Source organism: Microcaecilia unicolor, chromosome 1 (assembly GCF_901765095.1).
Source record: "Microcaecilia unicolor chromosome 1, aMicUni1.1, whole genome shotgun sequence".
Lineage (NCBI taxonomy): Eukaryota > Metazoa > Chordata > Amphibia > Gymnophiona > Siphonopidae > Microcaecilia > Microcaecilia unicolor.
Window position 1 is genome coordinate 699,600,825 of NC_044031.1, and position 15,889 is coordinate 699,616,713.

The 15,889-nt window shown below is 43.8% G+C and overlaps 1 protein-coding gene across 1 annotated transcript in view; it reads left to right on the top strand.

Moving 5' to 3' along the window:
- The window catches only part of LRRC49 (leucine rich repeat containing 49), a 249,223-nt gene extending 233,777 nt beyond the window's left edge, over positions 1–15,446 (top strand). The window contains 2 exon segments of the mRNA XM_030188617.1: positions 8,563–8,716; positions 14,450–15,446. Coding sequence (XP_030044477.1) covers positions 8,563–8,716; positions 14,450–14,653 — 358 coding nt within the window. The 3' untranslated portion in view covers positions 14,654–15,446.
- The last annotated feature ends 443 nt before the right edge of the window (positions 15,447–15,889 follow it).

Genomic DNA, 15,889 nt, shown 5'->3' on the forward strand with positions numbered 1-15,889 from the left:
CCACTATTCAGCCAGTGTGCTCACTAGCTTAAGTTAAAAAGTGGTACCAGCATTTAACGTATTCCGTGTATTTAGTACTGCTGTTCTTATAAGTAGGACTACTGACTATATGTATTTATTTATTATGATTTATTTACCGCCTTTTTGAAGGAATTCACTCAAGGCGGTGTACAGTAAGAATAGATCAAACATGAGCAGTAGGCAATTAGAGCAGTAAAAATATTCGAAGAACAATACAAAGTATGGCATGGTATACTACTTGCAATGACAACACAATATGTACTAGAACATTATAATTGGTAGTGAGGAGTAAGGCAAAGTTGTAACACATAGATGAGTAAGAAAGTAGGAAGAATTAGAAAGTAAGGATTGATTTGAAGAAAGTTGCACGTGAGGTCAGAGAGATGGTTCAATATTATCTCAGCTAAGGTAGGAGTGGATAAACATGTCCTGCTGCAGTATATGCAGCCCGTGTCAATCCTTGTGTGTGTGAGTGAGAATAACAAGTTAGTTACTTCTTCCATTAAAGGCTTGGTTGAAGAGCCAAGCTTTCACCTGCTTCCTGAAGAAGAGGTAGTCTTGTGTTAAGCGGAGCCTTTCAGGCAATGCATTCCAGAGTGTGGGGGCTACTCCGGAGAAGGCTCGCTTGTGGGTATCACATCGTGTAATGTGTTTTGGAGAGGGTGTAGTTAGTGAAAGTCCTTGGGAGGACCTTAGTGTCCTTGGCGGTATGTGGAGGATCATCCTGTTCTTCAGATACTCGGGGCCGTTTCCTTTCAGGGCCTTGAAGATCAGACATAGAGTTTTAAATTTAGCCCTGTATTGTACTGGTAGCCAATGAAGTTTTATGCAAAAATGGTGTGATGTGGTCACGTCGCTTGCAACCTTCTATGAGTCTTGCTGCTGCATTCTGAATCAACTGGAGCTGGTGTAGGCCCTTTGTGGTCAGACCATTGTATAGTGCATTGCAGTAAACCAGTCTTGATGTTACCATGGCATTCACAACTGGGATAAGATTTACCTTCTCGATGTAAGGAGAGAGGCAGCGTGGCTGTTGCAAATAGTAGAAGCAGCTCTTGAAGGTTGCTTGGATTTGGGGAATCAGAGTAAGTGTTGAATCTAACTGTATTCCAAGGTTTCTGACTTGTGATTTGAGGGGGAGTTCATACTTCCCAAAAGGGATTTTGATGTCAGGTATGTCAGTTTTACTTGGGTTCAGGCAACGTTTGTTGTGTTTAGCCGATTCTTGAACTGATTATTGTAAGCCAGACTGAGCTCGCAAAGAGGTGGGAAAATGTGGGATACAAATGCAATAAATAAAATAAAATGTTAGACAAGTGATCAGTTTATTCAAGGCTGTAGGTAAGTCAGGTTCAATGGGTATGAGTAGCTGCACATCATCCGCATAGATGTAGAACTGAGTGTCCATTGAGCGAATCAGCTCAGCTAGTGGCTTGAGGTAGATATTGAACAGAATAGGTGACAGTATCGATCCTTGTAGTACCCCGCAGGTCAGTGTCCATGGTGGTGATGAGTTGCTGCCAATCATCATGGATTGTTGCCTGTCTGATAGATAGGATCTGAACCAGGCAAGTACTGTTCCATTGATACCTGTTTCTGTCAGTCGTGCTAGCAAGATGTCATGATCCACAGTGTCAAAAGCTGTTGAGAAATCTAGCAGTACTAACAACGAATAGTGAATAGTGTAGGCTAAACTAAACCTATAACTTTTCTGGATAGCAACTGAATAGGGCCACTATCCAGATAAATTTTAAAGCTGCCTTTTAGCAATTTAAGGGGGGAAGTTATCAATATGGGCTACTGTTATGACGTGTTTTTTTTACTGTTAACCCAATTATTAGTAACTAGGTCTCATTGTATAAAATGGGGCCTATGCTAAAATGAAATGTTATCAACCAAGAAAGCATACAACATGGTAAAATACAAAAGTCTAATTAATATTCAGTCTTACATCTTATGTGTTTTGATGAGGGCTTGTTTTACATATTAATAGATAACAGTATGGACTGTCCTTCATCTTATGGATTTTGATGACTACAATATATAACTTAGATTGTGAGCCCATTAGGGACAATGCAAAGTACCTGTAATAGAAATTGTAAATCGCATAGCCACCTCAGGGATCGCTTGTGTATCAAGTGCTGAAAATAAATAAAATAAAGTGACATTTTGGGGCTCATTTTCAAAACAGAAAAACATCCAAAAAATAGCATAACAGATAGATATATGTATTTCTCACAGAAAAATATCTAGAGCACATGTTTTTCTGTGAGAAATACATATATCTGTCTGTTAAGCCATTTTTGGACGTTTTTCTGTTTTCTGTTATCTAGAGCACATAATCAAACAAAAACAACAACAAAAAAGTCCAAGTCTGCTAGTCGCTGAAATGAAGTTCCCAGAGGGGGTGTTTCATGGTTGTGATATGGGCAGTGTTACGTGATGAACATTTTTTTTGCCAATAACAGCAAAATGACTTCCTGGTGGCAAAAAGAAAAATATCTGGAATTAGACCTGTTTTAAAAGCATCTAGGGTAAGGCTAAACCTGTCTTTATACCCATGTGTGATTTTACTGAGTTGGAGAGTGGAGAGCTGGAAGTGATTGTGAGAAATAGTGGAGAGCTACTGAATGCTTTCTTACCTTTCTATGTTTGCCCCAGTCTGAACCTTTTGACTCTTATATTTTCTGCCTTGCCTCCTCTGTGTCTCACCTCCTCAACTCTTTGTCCACACCTGTCCCTCCCTTCCTCTATATCTTGCTCCCCTCCCTTACCAAACTTACTGTCCCCAAACCCTCACACCTCCCATTATACTTTCCTACCTGCTTGTCCTGTTTCTCTTATTGTTCCTCTGTTTGTCCACTCCCTGTTTGTCACTGTGCTCTGTTGGCTGTGTGTATGTCAATTGTTTGCTGATGGTAAGAGAGTAAGTGTTTTGGGCAGCTGGTGTGAATCTCATGACTCTGTGCTGATGTAGGTGCTGGTTCTGGGTCTCACGAGGTGCAGTAGGTGGAGGTGTGCACAGTGATGTTTCTGGGGTCAGTGGGTTGCACCCAAGGAGGTTTGATAACAGGAGATGCCATGAGCCTATGTGGGCTGAAGCCAGTAGGCTCAGTTGATGTTACCTGGGAGACATGTTTGAAGTTTGGCACCAATGAGATGATATAGCAGGGAGCCCCAGAGGCAATGATATCAGAGCTATTTGTCCCCAGAGAGGGTTGCCTGTCTGTGGGCATGCAGTATAGGTTCTGGCCCTGCTGGAGGGCCCTGGGTGATCAGGCACTGGCTGAGAGGTAGTATGGCACTGCGCTGTTGCATGGATGGGGCATTGTTAACCATTTTTGTCAGGGATGTGGATGTGTGTGCATCCCCATGCCTATGTATCCTATAGCTGGCTGGGAGATGGCAGGGCACTCTGACGGAGCTGCCCATCCTTCTGTCCACCTCTGCTGGGACCCCCAGGAGAAAGGCAGTTTACAGATATCAAGGTGGGAAACCTATGTTTGGGGACATTTATCTGTAGGATTCTTATGCTAGCTGTTTTAGAGCCCTCATTGATGGCAGCACATCACTCCATGACTCAGTCCCATACTGTAGGGGTACCCAGTAGTGAGGGGAAAAGTACACGTAGGTGGGTTTCCATAAGGGGGGGATGGGGCCCACTATAATGTGGAGATTTCAGGGGCTCCCAGCTTGGGCCTTGAAGGATGTCTGACAGGGCAGCCTACTGAACTTTGGCGCTGACAATGGTATATCTAATGTGTGTGGGTTAGGGGTCATGACAGGTCATTCATTTAGGGGGCAACTGATGCTGTGACGGCCCTCTGTGGGTCAGTGTACTGTCCTCCTTGAACCGTTGTCAAATACGTTTTTGGGGTAGGGGTTAGGGCTGTGTGGCCTGAATGCAAGGGATGTGGGTTTGATTCCCACTGTGGGTGTTTGAGGTTGCCGTTTTATTTCCCCTGCCACAACGTCTGCAATGTACTAGGTAGGTGTATGCGACAAGCTGGGCACTTTTCTATTGGTTGTTGAAGGATTCTGTCGAAAGGGCTTCCCCCACCCTTCCTTTCCATATCATCTCATAGGTTGGGGATTGGCAGCAACACATTCTAGTAGATATGGGAGTTGTGGGCACACTGTAACTAGGGTAACTGCATACTCAGGCCTTGATTGGGGACAAAGCTGTTATAGGGGTGCTTTGTCTGTGGTACTTACGTAGGGCCCAGAGGCACTCCCTCGTGTGCCAGATTAGGGCAGAGTCTTCTCTTCAGATGCGCCTGTACCAGTGCCAGAGCAACTCCAGGTCCCAGTGGATACTGAAGCGTGGTCGAGACAGGGTTCAGGTGATGGGCCTTCTTGGCATCACATAATTATTATTTTTTACAGTATATTGTGCAATACTTCTCACATAGTTTGTGACAGATGGCTACAGTCAGATTTGGGGGAGGAGCTGAGGAGGTGGGTATGCATTATGCAGGCACAGTTGCTGTATGAGCTGAGGTGACCATGGGGACAGAGGATGACTTGGTGACCTTTCTGTGGAGTATGTTCACTGTTGCTCGAGGTGGGGATAGGTAGTGGGGTAAAGCAGGTATACCTTTGGATGGCTCAGTGTACTTTAGTGAGGTGCTGCCAATGTTATTATTATTAACATTTGTATAGCGCTACCAGACGCACGCAGCGCTGAACACCTGACATAGGGAGACAGTCCCTGCTCAATAGAGCTTACAATCTAAAATAATACAGACAAGACAATGTTCCTATCTGTATGTAGACATGGGGCAGGATGCTGAGTGGGCGGGGGAGGGGGGAATCCTGATAAGTGCAGCCCCTCATTTTAGCATTGAATGGTGAGTAGAGGGGGCCCCATAATTACTTGTCATTGGATATTCTGGACATTCTGATTTCAGCAATAATTTGTTATTCTTTCTTATGAAAAATCAATAACATGTATTGCAACAACAAAGGGATCTCACTATATGTGATCCTGCCTATATGGTGCTTGCACATGAGTGGTGCTGTGATCCTGGGGCGCAACGCTTCACGCTTACCTTGTTAGGGTGCCTCTGATGGATCTCCATGCCCTCATAGAGATGTTATGGGGGCAGCTGGTGGTGGTGCTTAAAAATTTCTTTCCTATGTCTGAGGCATAGGAGGACCAGAAGCTCTGTCTCTGGCAAACTGAAATTTGGCTCCCTGGGCAGAGACATGACTATGTACACAGATGAACGTTCCTCCACGTATAGAGGTATATGTGCACATTTTGCACGTGGAAGGAATGTCCTGCTGTTGCTGCGGATGTTTTCTCAACACGGAGACCAGTACCACCATTACACGCTTTGTGTAGTGTATTTCCGATTGATGGAGATGTTTGTCTCCAAATGTCAATGACGTTTGCAGTTCGTCCTCTTTCTAAAACTTTTTTTGTCTTATTTTCGAATGTTAGAAAACGTGTTTTCTTTCATTATGGATTTGGGTTTTTTTTTTTAGCCATTTTCCGATAAACGCATATTTTGCAATTTGAACATCATATTGAAAATGCCCCTCTTTATATCTTTTGGACTTTATTGCTCCTTTTTTCCTCACTACTTTTTTCCTTTTTGATACCTTTCCATGAGGTTTTATTCTCCACTACTTTGTTGTTACCTGTGCTGAAATAGCACAAGTTAGTGGTAAATTAACACGTCTTAAAAGTAGCCCACCTTGATAAGTATGTCCCTAAATGGCCTAATACTATCTGTGAAAGTTTTTGAAATATATGGGTAAGTGAATTATGTTCACCAGCAGTTGCTTTGAATATTGGACCCTTTGTATTTTACCATGCTTTATTAGTTGATAACTTATTTATTGCTACAAGACTGTTACTCCGAGGCTATCATATTTCACAAGGAAATATTAAAATATTTTAAAATACATATTAAGAATAATTTAGTTTCATTAATGTTCTTATCCAGTAGTAATCTAGGGGTGGTGGGGAGAGTGATTGGTGATTGTGTTACATTGTGTGTTGGTAGTGATAGTAGACAGGTCTGTAATTCCCAAGGAGGAGGTTGGGAATTACAGACCTGTCAGTCTGACCTCAGTGGTGAGTAAGCTAATGGAAACGCTTCTAAAGAGGAGGATTGTGAGATTTCTTGAATTAAATGGAATACGGGACCCGAGGCAGCATGGCATCACTAGTGGCAGGTCGTGTCAGATGAATCTGACTGTCTTCTTCGACTGGGTGACCAAACAGTTGGATGTGGGAGAGGCGCTTGGTGTGGTATACTTGAATTTCAGCAAAGCCTTTGACACGGTTCCACACAGGCGACTGATAAATAAATTGAGTGCGCTCGGTATGGGACCTAGAGTAACGGATTGGGTTAAAAATTGGTTGAATGGTAGGAGACAGAGGGTAGTGGTAAATGGAGCTTGCTCTGAAGAAAAGGATGTCATCAGTGGAGTACCGCAGGGATCGGTACTAGGGCTGGCTCTTTTTAACGTCTTTGTGAGCGATATTGCGGAAGGGCTGTCTGGTAAGGTTTGTCTCTTTACGGATGATACTAAACTCTGCAACAGGATGGACACCCTGGAGGGTGTGAATGACATGAGGAAGGACCTAGCGAAGCTGGAGGAATGGACCGATATTTGGCAACTAAGGTTTAATCCCAAAAAATGCAGGGTCATGCACTTGGGTCGTAAAAATCCGAGGGAACGGTACAGTATATAGGGGGTGAAGTGCTTCATTGTGCGAAGGAAGAGCGGGACTTGGGGGTGATTGTGTCCTTAAAGCTTTCAAACAGGTAGAAAAAGCGACGGCCAAAGCCAGAAGGATGCTTGGGTGCATAAAGAGAGGCATGACCAGCAGGAAAAAGGAGGTGATAGTGCCGTTGTATAAGTCTCTGGTGAGGCCCCATTTGGAGTACTGCATGCGGTTCTGGAGACTGCACCTATGGAAAGATATAAACAGGATAGAGTCGGTCCAGAGGGCGGCTACAAAATTAGTAAGCGGTCTTGAATGCAAAAATGATAGGGACAGGCTTATGAACCTCAACATGTATACGCTGGAAGAGAGGAGGGAGAGAGGAGACATGATATAAACGTTTAAATATCTCAAGGGCATTTATGTACAGGAAGAGAGCCTTTTTCAAATGAAGGAGAGCTCTGGAATGAGGGTGCATATGACAAAGTTAAGAGGGAATAGGCTTAGGAATAACCTAAGGAAGTACTATTTCACAGAAAGGGTGGTGGAGGCGTGGAATGGCCTGCCGGTGGAGGTGGTGGAGTCGAGGACTTTTCCAGAATTTAAAAAGGCATGGGATAAGCATGTGGGATCGCTTAGGAACAGGAAGAATTAGGGGTTACAGAGGATGGGCAGACTGGATGGGTCATATGGCCTTTATCTGCCATCATGTTTCTATGTTTCTAGGTGCATGTGGATCATGTTCTAGGAGGAAGGGGATAGCACAACTTGATCATTTTGGGATAAATATTCAGCGGGCAGTGGTGATTAATTGTTTTAGCCTTTACTGGCTTTATGATTGGATATTTGATGCTGGACCGCTTCTGGACACCAGCATTGAATATCCAGGTATGTATGGACTGCTAGCACTTATCCAGTTCAGGCCAGTATTCAGCACTTAAGCAGATAAGTGAAAAATGGACAAAGGTAAGACTGTGTTTTGTGTGGTCTGAGTTGTCCAGTTACCATTTGCGGGTAAGTGCTAGCTTCTTCCCTGGACTGCCTACAACATAGCCGGTTTCAGCCTAGGCAGTCAGAGGGGATATTCAGTGGCACTATCCGGTTATGGACCGCTGAATATCCCCGGAAAGCCCTGTATAGGTGATTTAAGTGATAAGCAAACAAACATACCAACAAAAGAGGCAGTAATATACCAAAGAACAAAGTAGCAGAAAAAGCAGATCAACAGAAAAGGATAAAAGAAAGGAATGCTGTTTATTGTAAACAATTACCCACCATGGTCACGTTTCACCCACTTTCCCTTAAGAGTCAAAACTGAAACTAAACAGCAGAGCCTTCTGTGAGAACAAGGACAGCACCTCTGCTTTCTAGCTGAAAGCCCCTGACACAGCCTGTGGGTGAAAGGTGGCCACATTGGGTAACCATTTACAATAAACAGCATTCCTTTTTTATTGTTATCTGTTGATCTGCTTTTTTTGTTCTGCCAGGTGATTTAACAGGGCAGGAACCTTTCCTGTCTGGTTAAATTGATTTGAATATCAATCTCCCCCCCCCCCCCTTTTGTTTCTTACTATTTATGAAGTAGCTGCCCCAAGACTGGTAGTGAATATGCCACAGTTATCCATAAATACTATTTTGCATTTAGAAAAAGCAAATGTCTAATTTTGGAAAAGTAAGTATGTGTCCCAGTTCTCTATAAAGAAAGAATTTGCAGCATGCAAAAATCCAAGAAGCTCGTGTAATGAATGCGCACAGCACCACCAGATCCTAAATAAAATCAGTGCAAAGCATCTGTACTTTATTAAACTCAGGAATTATCTTCTCTGTAAATCTTTTTAATCCTTTTTCTCTTTGTACAGGAAGAAGCATTTCAATCAATTTTTAGAAGGAAAAGCAAAAAAATCTGGGGTCACAACAGAAGAAAGTAATGATAGCAGACGAGTAGGAGGAGAACATGCAAACCGGGTTATACTAAACTATACCACAAAAGACTTACAGACAGAAAGATTAGAGGTAAACAAAGTGGGCAGGATATTGAAGCATATGTTGTACATGTTCATAGAACCAAATGACAGCTCAGACCACTGTGAAAGTAACAAATCTTTTTGGATAGCTGTGGTTGATTTCCATATTTTCAAAGCACTTAGCCTTCTAAAGTTCCATAGGTTTCTATGGAACTTTGGAAGGCTATGGAACTTTGGAAGACTAAGTGCTTTGAAAATATGCCCGTTCATGTAAAGCAATAGAGTTCACCATGGACATGTAGTTATATGTTCTTGTCTGCTATATGAACTTAGCAGTAAATTTTCTTATATTTGGGAAAAACAAATATTGATGGGTTACAATTGTGTCAACCAGTCATATTTAACTGTGGGGTTGATAATATGGACATGGGGAAGACTCATATGGCCCAATCAAAAACTAGCGAAATATGTAAAATCCCTCCAGTCATTATTTTCCCTAAACCTAGTTCATACCTACCCAGTATCTACTCTTCTCACCCCACTGACTCCCTGTGAGGGGGTATACAGAACACTGCCCCTTACTACTACTACTTAACATTTCTAGAGCGCTACTAGGGTTATGCAGCACTGTACAGTTTAACAAAGAAGTACAGTCCCTGCTCGAAGGAGCTTACAATCTAAAGGACGAAATGTCAAGTTGGGGCAGTCAAGATTTCCTGAATAGAGATGTAGTGGAAGGCGACATTGAAGAGGTGGGCTTTGAGCAAGGATTTGAAGATGGGCAGGGAGGGGGCCTGGCGTATGGGCTCAGGGAGTTTATTCCAAGCATGGGGTGAGGCGAGGCAGAAAGGGCGGAGCCTGGAGTTGGCGGTGGTGGAGAAGGGTACTGAGAGGAGGGATTTGTCTTGAGAGCGGAGGTTACGGGTAGGAACGTAAGGGGAGATGAGGATAGAGAGGTAAGGAGGGGCTGCAGATCGAGTGCATTTGTAGGTTACCCTTAAGGATCCCTCAGGTTCTGCGAGCCACCTTAAAACCCTTAGCCCCGCCCAGGGAGGAAGTGAGATGGGAGGGGTGGAGCTGAAACCAGGAACTATAAAAGGCAGAGCCAGAGGGTTTAAGAAGAGGGCTCAGAGGGAAGGAGTGAAGACCTGCATACCAGTGGCATAGCTAAGTGGAGCCACAGGGGCCTGGCCCACCCCCAAATTTCCTGTGGGCCCCTGGTTTTGCTGGCAGGGGTCCCCAACCCCCGCCAGTTGAAGCGTTGTCCAGCGCCGCCACATTGCCTGCGCTGTTCTGTCTTCCCCTCACATCCGGCACGCTCCTTTTAGTGAAACATGCTCAGTTTCACTAGAAGGAGCATGCAGGACGTGAGGGGAAGACAGCACAGGGCAGGCAACACAGCGGCACTGGAGACCGGTGCTGGACAACACTTCAGCTGGCGGGGGTTGGGGACCCCCGCCAGCCAAGGTATTTGCTGCGGCTGTGGGTGGAGGGCGGTGTGGTGGGGCGGCAGACCAAAATCTGCCCCCCCCCCACCTTGGGCTCTGGCCCCCTCCCACCGCGAGGTTTGGCTACGCCCCTGCTCTATATGCCTCATCAGGTACCCATGGAAAGAAACTGCAACAGTCAGGTAGAGGAAGTTAAACTTGGACTTGTAGGTTTGCATGCTGGATCCGGCCTGAGGCAGGCTGGCTAGTGAAGTACTAAGAACTGTACTGATAACTCTGGGAACCATGCCAGAGACAAGAGAAAGTATTGCCTTCCCATGAGACTGTAGTGCATGCAGTGGTCCTGCAGGAGCAGGCCATGGAGGACATTCTTCTGTTCAAAAACTGGTTTTGCATTTGATTTCCCCTTCCCCTATGAACTGAACAGGACCCTCTTTCCCAACACATTTAATAAACATTAATTTCGCTCACCCTAACCTGCTGCTTGGTGTCACTTTGTCCGGGTCCCCAGCCCCCCCTCACTCACGATATTGCACTCCCCTGCAACCTGTCTGTACCATGTTTTTATCTCCTCCCAGCCCATCCACAGCACAATTCTTTCCCAGCCAGTCCTCTCAAATCTTTCTCTCTGACAACCCATCTACACCACTCTTTCTCTCAACTTCCCTATTTGCTCACATTCTTTTAATCTCTTTTTCCTCATCTCTCTTCATTACCCTTTCCTCCCTCCTCATCTTATTTCCTCTTTATGTTCAATTATTCCTCTCTTTCAAGGGCATAGTTTGACTTTTAATGTTTGAGGCAGGTGGTTTAATAGCTCTGTACCTTCTACACTCCCTTCACCCTCTTAGCTTGCTCTGCTCTTCCCTTCCCCTTGATCTAGCCTTCCATTTCCCTCCACTCCCCAGTAAGTTTCTCCTCATCCCTCCCCTCTCCTCTGTTGTCCAGAAGTTTGGCTCACCCATAGCTTCTTACCTCCCCATTCCTTACCCCCCTCAGCAGGTGAGACTTCTTTCACTTGCAGGCATAACTCTCATTCAGTTTGTGTTTCCCCATATCCTACAGGTTTAGAGCATTTCCCTGCTTTTCACAATCCTGTTTTTTGTGACTGCTACTGCTTCCCCATCCCCTGCAGCACTTCTGGTATTCATAGATTCCAAGACAGTAGCATCCTTATATCTCCAGAGTGATCTGCATCCGGGCTGCTCTGCCAACACAAGAGTCGCAGCTTGAAACCTCAGAGATTAAGTTCTGGATAGGAGAGTCAGATACGTTCCAGCAGCCCAGAACATGGAAGCATGCACTCATACTATTCAACTGCATTAAGGCCAGCCTAACTGATAGTGCTACAGTGATTGAGGAATGAGAAGTCGAGTCAAAAGCTGTGAGACTGATGCAGAATTTTATAAAGAGCAATGAGGGGTACAAAGTTGTAGTAGGAAAGTAGTATGAAAGCCAGGGAGCCAAACCAGGAAGTACAGAGTTTGGAGGACAATAAACCCGTTGTCCCTCCCTAAACTCCACCTATTCTCTACTGTCACTTTTTGCTGCTTCTGAGATACGTGCACTAGGGTACAACTGGTACCTCCTGTGGGATATAATGGGAACTGATGATATTATTTTTGTGAAAGAGAACAGCATTCCCCTTCAAACCTCCTCTATTCAATCTCTGACCATAGCCGCTCTCAATATTAGAAATCTAAGGAAAGCAATTATTAAGAGGGAGATTTTTAGCTTATGTCATCACATGCTACCACAACTTCCTCCTTTCCTCTTCTTTCCAGTGAAATACTTTATTTACCCCAGCAACACAAATGATTTAGCCCAATTATCAATATTATATCTCCCAATTAGCATTGTTGTTCAAAGTACTAGGTCAAAGTAAAAGTAAAAATTCATGTATATTTTAATTCTTAAGTAAAAGTACAACGAAGAACACCTTAAACAATTTACTTAAATGAAAGTAAAAATGTTATTGCCTAATATAATACTTTTTGAGTAAAAAGTAAAAGTACCGCAGCTACAATGAATGCAGCTATTGTTAATGTTTTTATCTCAACAACTTTATTGTTCCAGAATTTAGTCCACTTTGCTTTTAGTAAAACTAAATTTTGACAATAACTGTCACTCATATGCGTGCGCTTATGAGTCATTAATCCAGCAAAAAGGTGCTCCAACAACTGCACTAACAGGAAATGGATTGTTTAATCTGATAAAAAGTTCCTTCAAATCAGACCAGGCTGCAAAAAAGGGTACACAAAGATGGTGGACTGAGAGGAGTGACAACATGGTGCTCCCAGAGAACCACGACCGTGAGGTGCTCCCCAGTAACAGGACCAGCACGAACCTGGGCCGGAGCTGTGACGGGGCCCCCGCTTTGGACAGGACACGAACACAGCAACGGAAACAACCGGGGACTGGACGAAGACAAAAGCACTAGGATGGCGTGTTGCCAGGCGAGCAAAGCTGCAGGAGTGTCCCAACCCATAATCCCCAATCCACCAGAGCCACGGGAGACTGGATGCAGCCGGGGCGTTGAGGTGGCGAAAAGCTGGGCAAGCCAGACCAAAAGAGCTGAGCCCCTGGAGTCCCATGCAGCCAACGCTGGAGATTGGAAGGAGCTGTGGCACTGGGATGGTGTGGCAGCAGGAGACCATATAACAAACCTGAGCTAGACCTGCAGAGGAACACCAGGGAGCTCCAGCAGCAAGCTGCACCAATGCTTGGGACTGGACGGAGCCATGGCACTGGGACAGCATGGCGCTAGGTTGAGCACTGCAGAAGGAGACCATACAACAAATCTGAGCCGGACCTATGGAGGTCCCAGGGCTCTCAAGCAGCAAGCTGCACTAGACAAAAACACAGGACTAGCCAGAACGACCCACACCACAACACACTGAGAATGAACAATGGAGCACAGGAGGAGGAAAAAACTAACAAAGGTGCCTAGAGGGAACCAGGCAAGGTTGGAATGGGACTCTAACATACACACTACATGAGACTGGAGCAGAATACGCATGCACGCACGCGCACAAACACACACGCCAGTAAATAAATATTTTGTAAAAATTTAAAAGAATTAAACAGAAAATTAAAAGAATAACTAGAGGGATTCTACACAGGGTCAGATCAGCGACAGGTCCCTACAAGGACACCCACACCCGATAGGAAAATAACTAGAGGGTTCCTACATAGGGCCCCTCACATGGACTCCGCACCAACACGCCAATAGGAGAATTACCAGAAGGCCCCTACTAAGGGTCCCCACCAGGGCCTGCACCTCAAATGGCTGGCAGCAGAACAACTAGAGGGTCCATGGAGCTCTCAGCTCCTGACCCAGAAGAATGCAAGAGAGAATATTAAGCTGGCACCTATAAGTGCAACACTGGAGAAAGAATAATAGAAATGCATTTCTTCCCTTACTGAGCAAAATACAAAGATATCGGAGATGCACATCTCAGAAAGCTGACATATTCCAATTAATAAATTCAAATCAAAATGTATTTTTTCTGTTTCATTGTCTGCACATTTTGTTTTTCTGATTGTATTGGACCCAGTTTGTTTTTTTACTTTCCTTTGTCTTCTCTTTTTTAACTGTCTTTCTGATTTTTTTTTGTCCATTTGCCATTTTTCTCTATCTTGCCTTATTCACTTTTTCCTATATATGCTTCTCTGACATTTAACTTTTTCTTTTAGCTTATTTTTTATATTTCTGCTTCACTGGTCACATCTACCTCTTTCTCTCACCTTCTTTCCAGTCCATCTTACCCATAGCTCTCACATTTTCCTGTCTCTCTCTTCTTCCCTCTCCAGCCTCTTAATTCTCATTCTTTCACTTTCTCTTTTGTATCTTTGCATCCAACATTTTTGATTTAACTCTTCCATTCCCCCATCCAGCTTCTCGTCTTTTCTTTCCCCATCCTCCATTCCTCTGTCTCTTCCCCAGTTATTACCTGCTGTCTTCCTCAACAGCATTTCTCCATCGCCCTCTGTTCCAGCACCTCCTCATCTCCCCTCTACCCACAATATTTCCCTGTTCCCACCCCCAGCATCTTCTCATCTCCCCCTCCCTACGGCCCTTCCTTTGCCCCCTGCCTATTCCACTGCTTTGCATGTTAATACCAAAAAGCTGGCAAACGCTTAAAAACACGAAATTGCTGATGCATTGCTCAATGCACAAAGCACCTTTTGTGTATCTTTGTAATAAAGACACTTCTTCCATTTGCAAGAAAGACTTTTTGCTCCAGTTTGCTTTTCACCTTTAAGATGCTCAGGTTGACATGCTTCTGTTAGTTTTCTGTCATATGAAAGCTCTTGGTTGATTCCTTTTCCAGGAAATCAAGGAGAAGAATAAGTTTTGCCATGCATACGTACTGGATCTGGTGAAAGAAGCATCTGACATCAGTTTAAAAAATGAAACTCTGCAGAAACTGTGGCCTCAAATGTTCATTGAGCTAGTCAGGGACGCAGTGATTGAAGTGCGCAATAAAAATTCCTACATGAAACTCGGCCTACAGAAGATCATCGATCAAAAATAGCTTTGTTGGGCCCCTGGACTGTTTTGCAGGCTTTGGCATCACAAAGCAATTTAAATAATAGTATTAATTTTCGATTACTTTGAACCACTTTTCTATAAAAGTTGCCTTTACTTCCAGGTAAGCTCTGTTTTCACAGTTAGTGTGTCTGTACTGTTTGAATTTTCCAAAGAAAAAGGTTCTTTTCCAGTATCATAACATGGAATTCTTGGCTAATATGACAGTGTGGAAGAGACTGAAGTCTTGATCCTCTTGGCTGCCACTTTTTGCTTCTCCTTTAAGGATAATGTACTTGCTGTACGTGTCAACGACTAGTGACTCAGGGAGTTTTATTTGGCCCTCCGGGCTTTCAGCATGGTATTTTTAAATCTGCTGAGAATTAAGTAGAACTAAAACTTAAATCTGAACGTTAAAATGAAGAAGACATTTGAATATGACTCTTTGAGACTTAGCTCACTGCTAATTTGTCTCAATGAATGATAAAGGTAATATCACTGGCCTAGACTAACGTTCCATATCTGTACACAGAGTATATCACATAAGTTTTCTGTTTCTTCATTAATAACTGTTGTGTTCAAGACAGTCATTGAACTTTCTTTGGCTTTAATTTTATTTTTTTGTGTAGGATCTAATAAATTATCTGGTTTTTACATCCTTAATCTGATTATTCAAAGTCAGTTGATTATGGGTCTAGTGTACTGAGTATTTTTTCCATGGACACATTGCTAGTAATTTTTAAAAAAGGTTTTTTTCATGCATAGTATATGCACATTAGAAGTCTGTTATAAAATTGCCCCAGCAATCCATGTAGGCGTTTTTGGTTGCATAAGGTGAGTGGAGTTGCAATTTAGGCACATCAGGGTTGATATTCAGACTGCAGGAGTTAGCCGAGCTGACTCTCATGGTCGGTGCTGAGCCCGGATATTCAATGCCAGGCCGTTTCCATTGACCGGCATTGACTATCAGGTTTATTTTTGGCCAGTTTCAACTTAACCAGCCAAGTCGATATTCAGCGCTAGCCGGTTAAGTTTAAACCAGCCAAAGATATATCTGCTATTTCAGTGGGCTAATTTGGCTGCCAAACAGCCAGCGATGCAGTGATTATTAGTGGATAGCTGGTTATATCACGCGATATAACCAGTTATCTGCTAAGCAGTAAACCGGTGACATTCAGCGGGAGATAATCAGCTATCTCCCTCTAAATATTGCCGGATAGCCAGTTAAGTGCCATTTAACTGG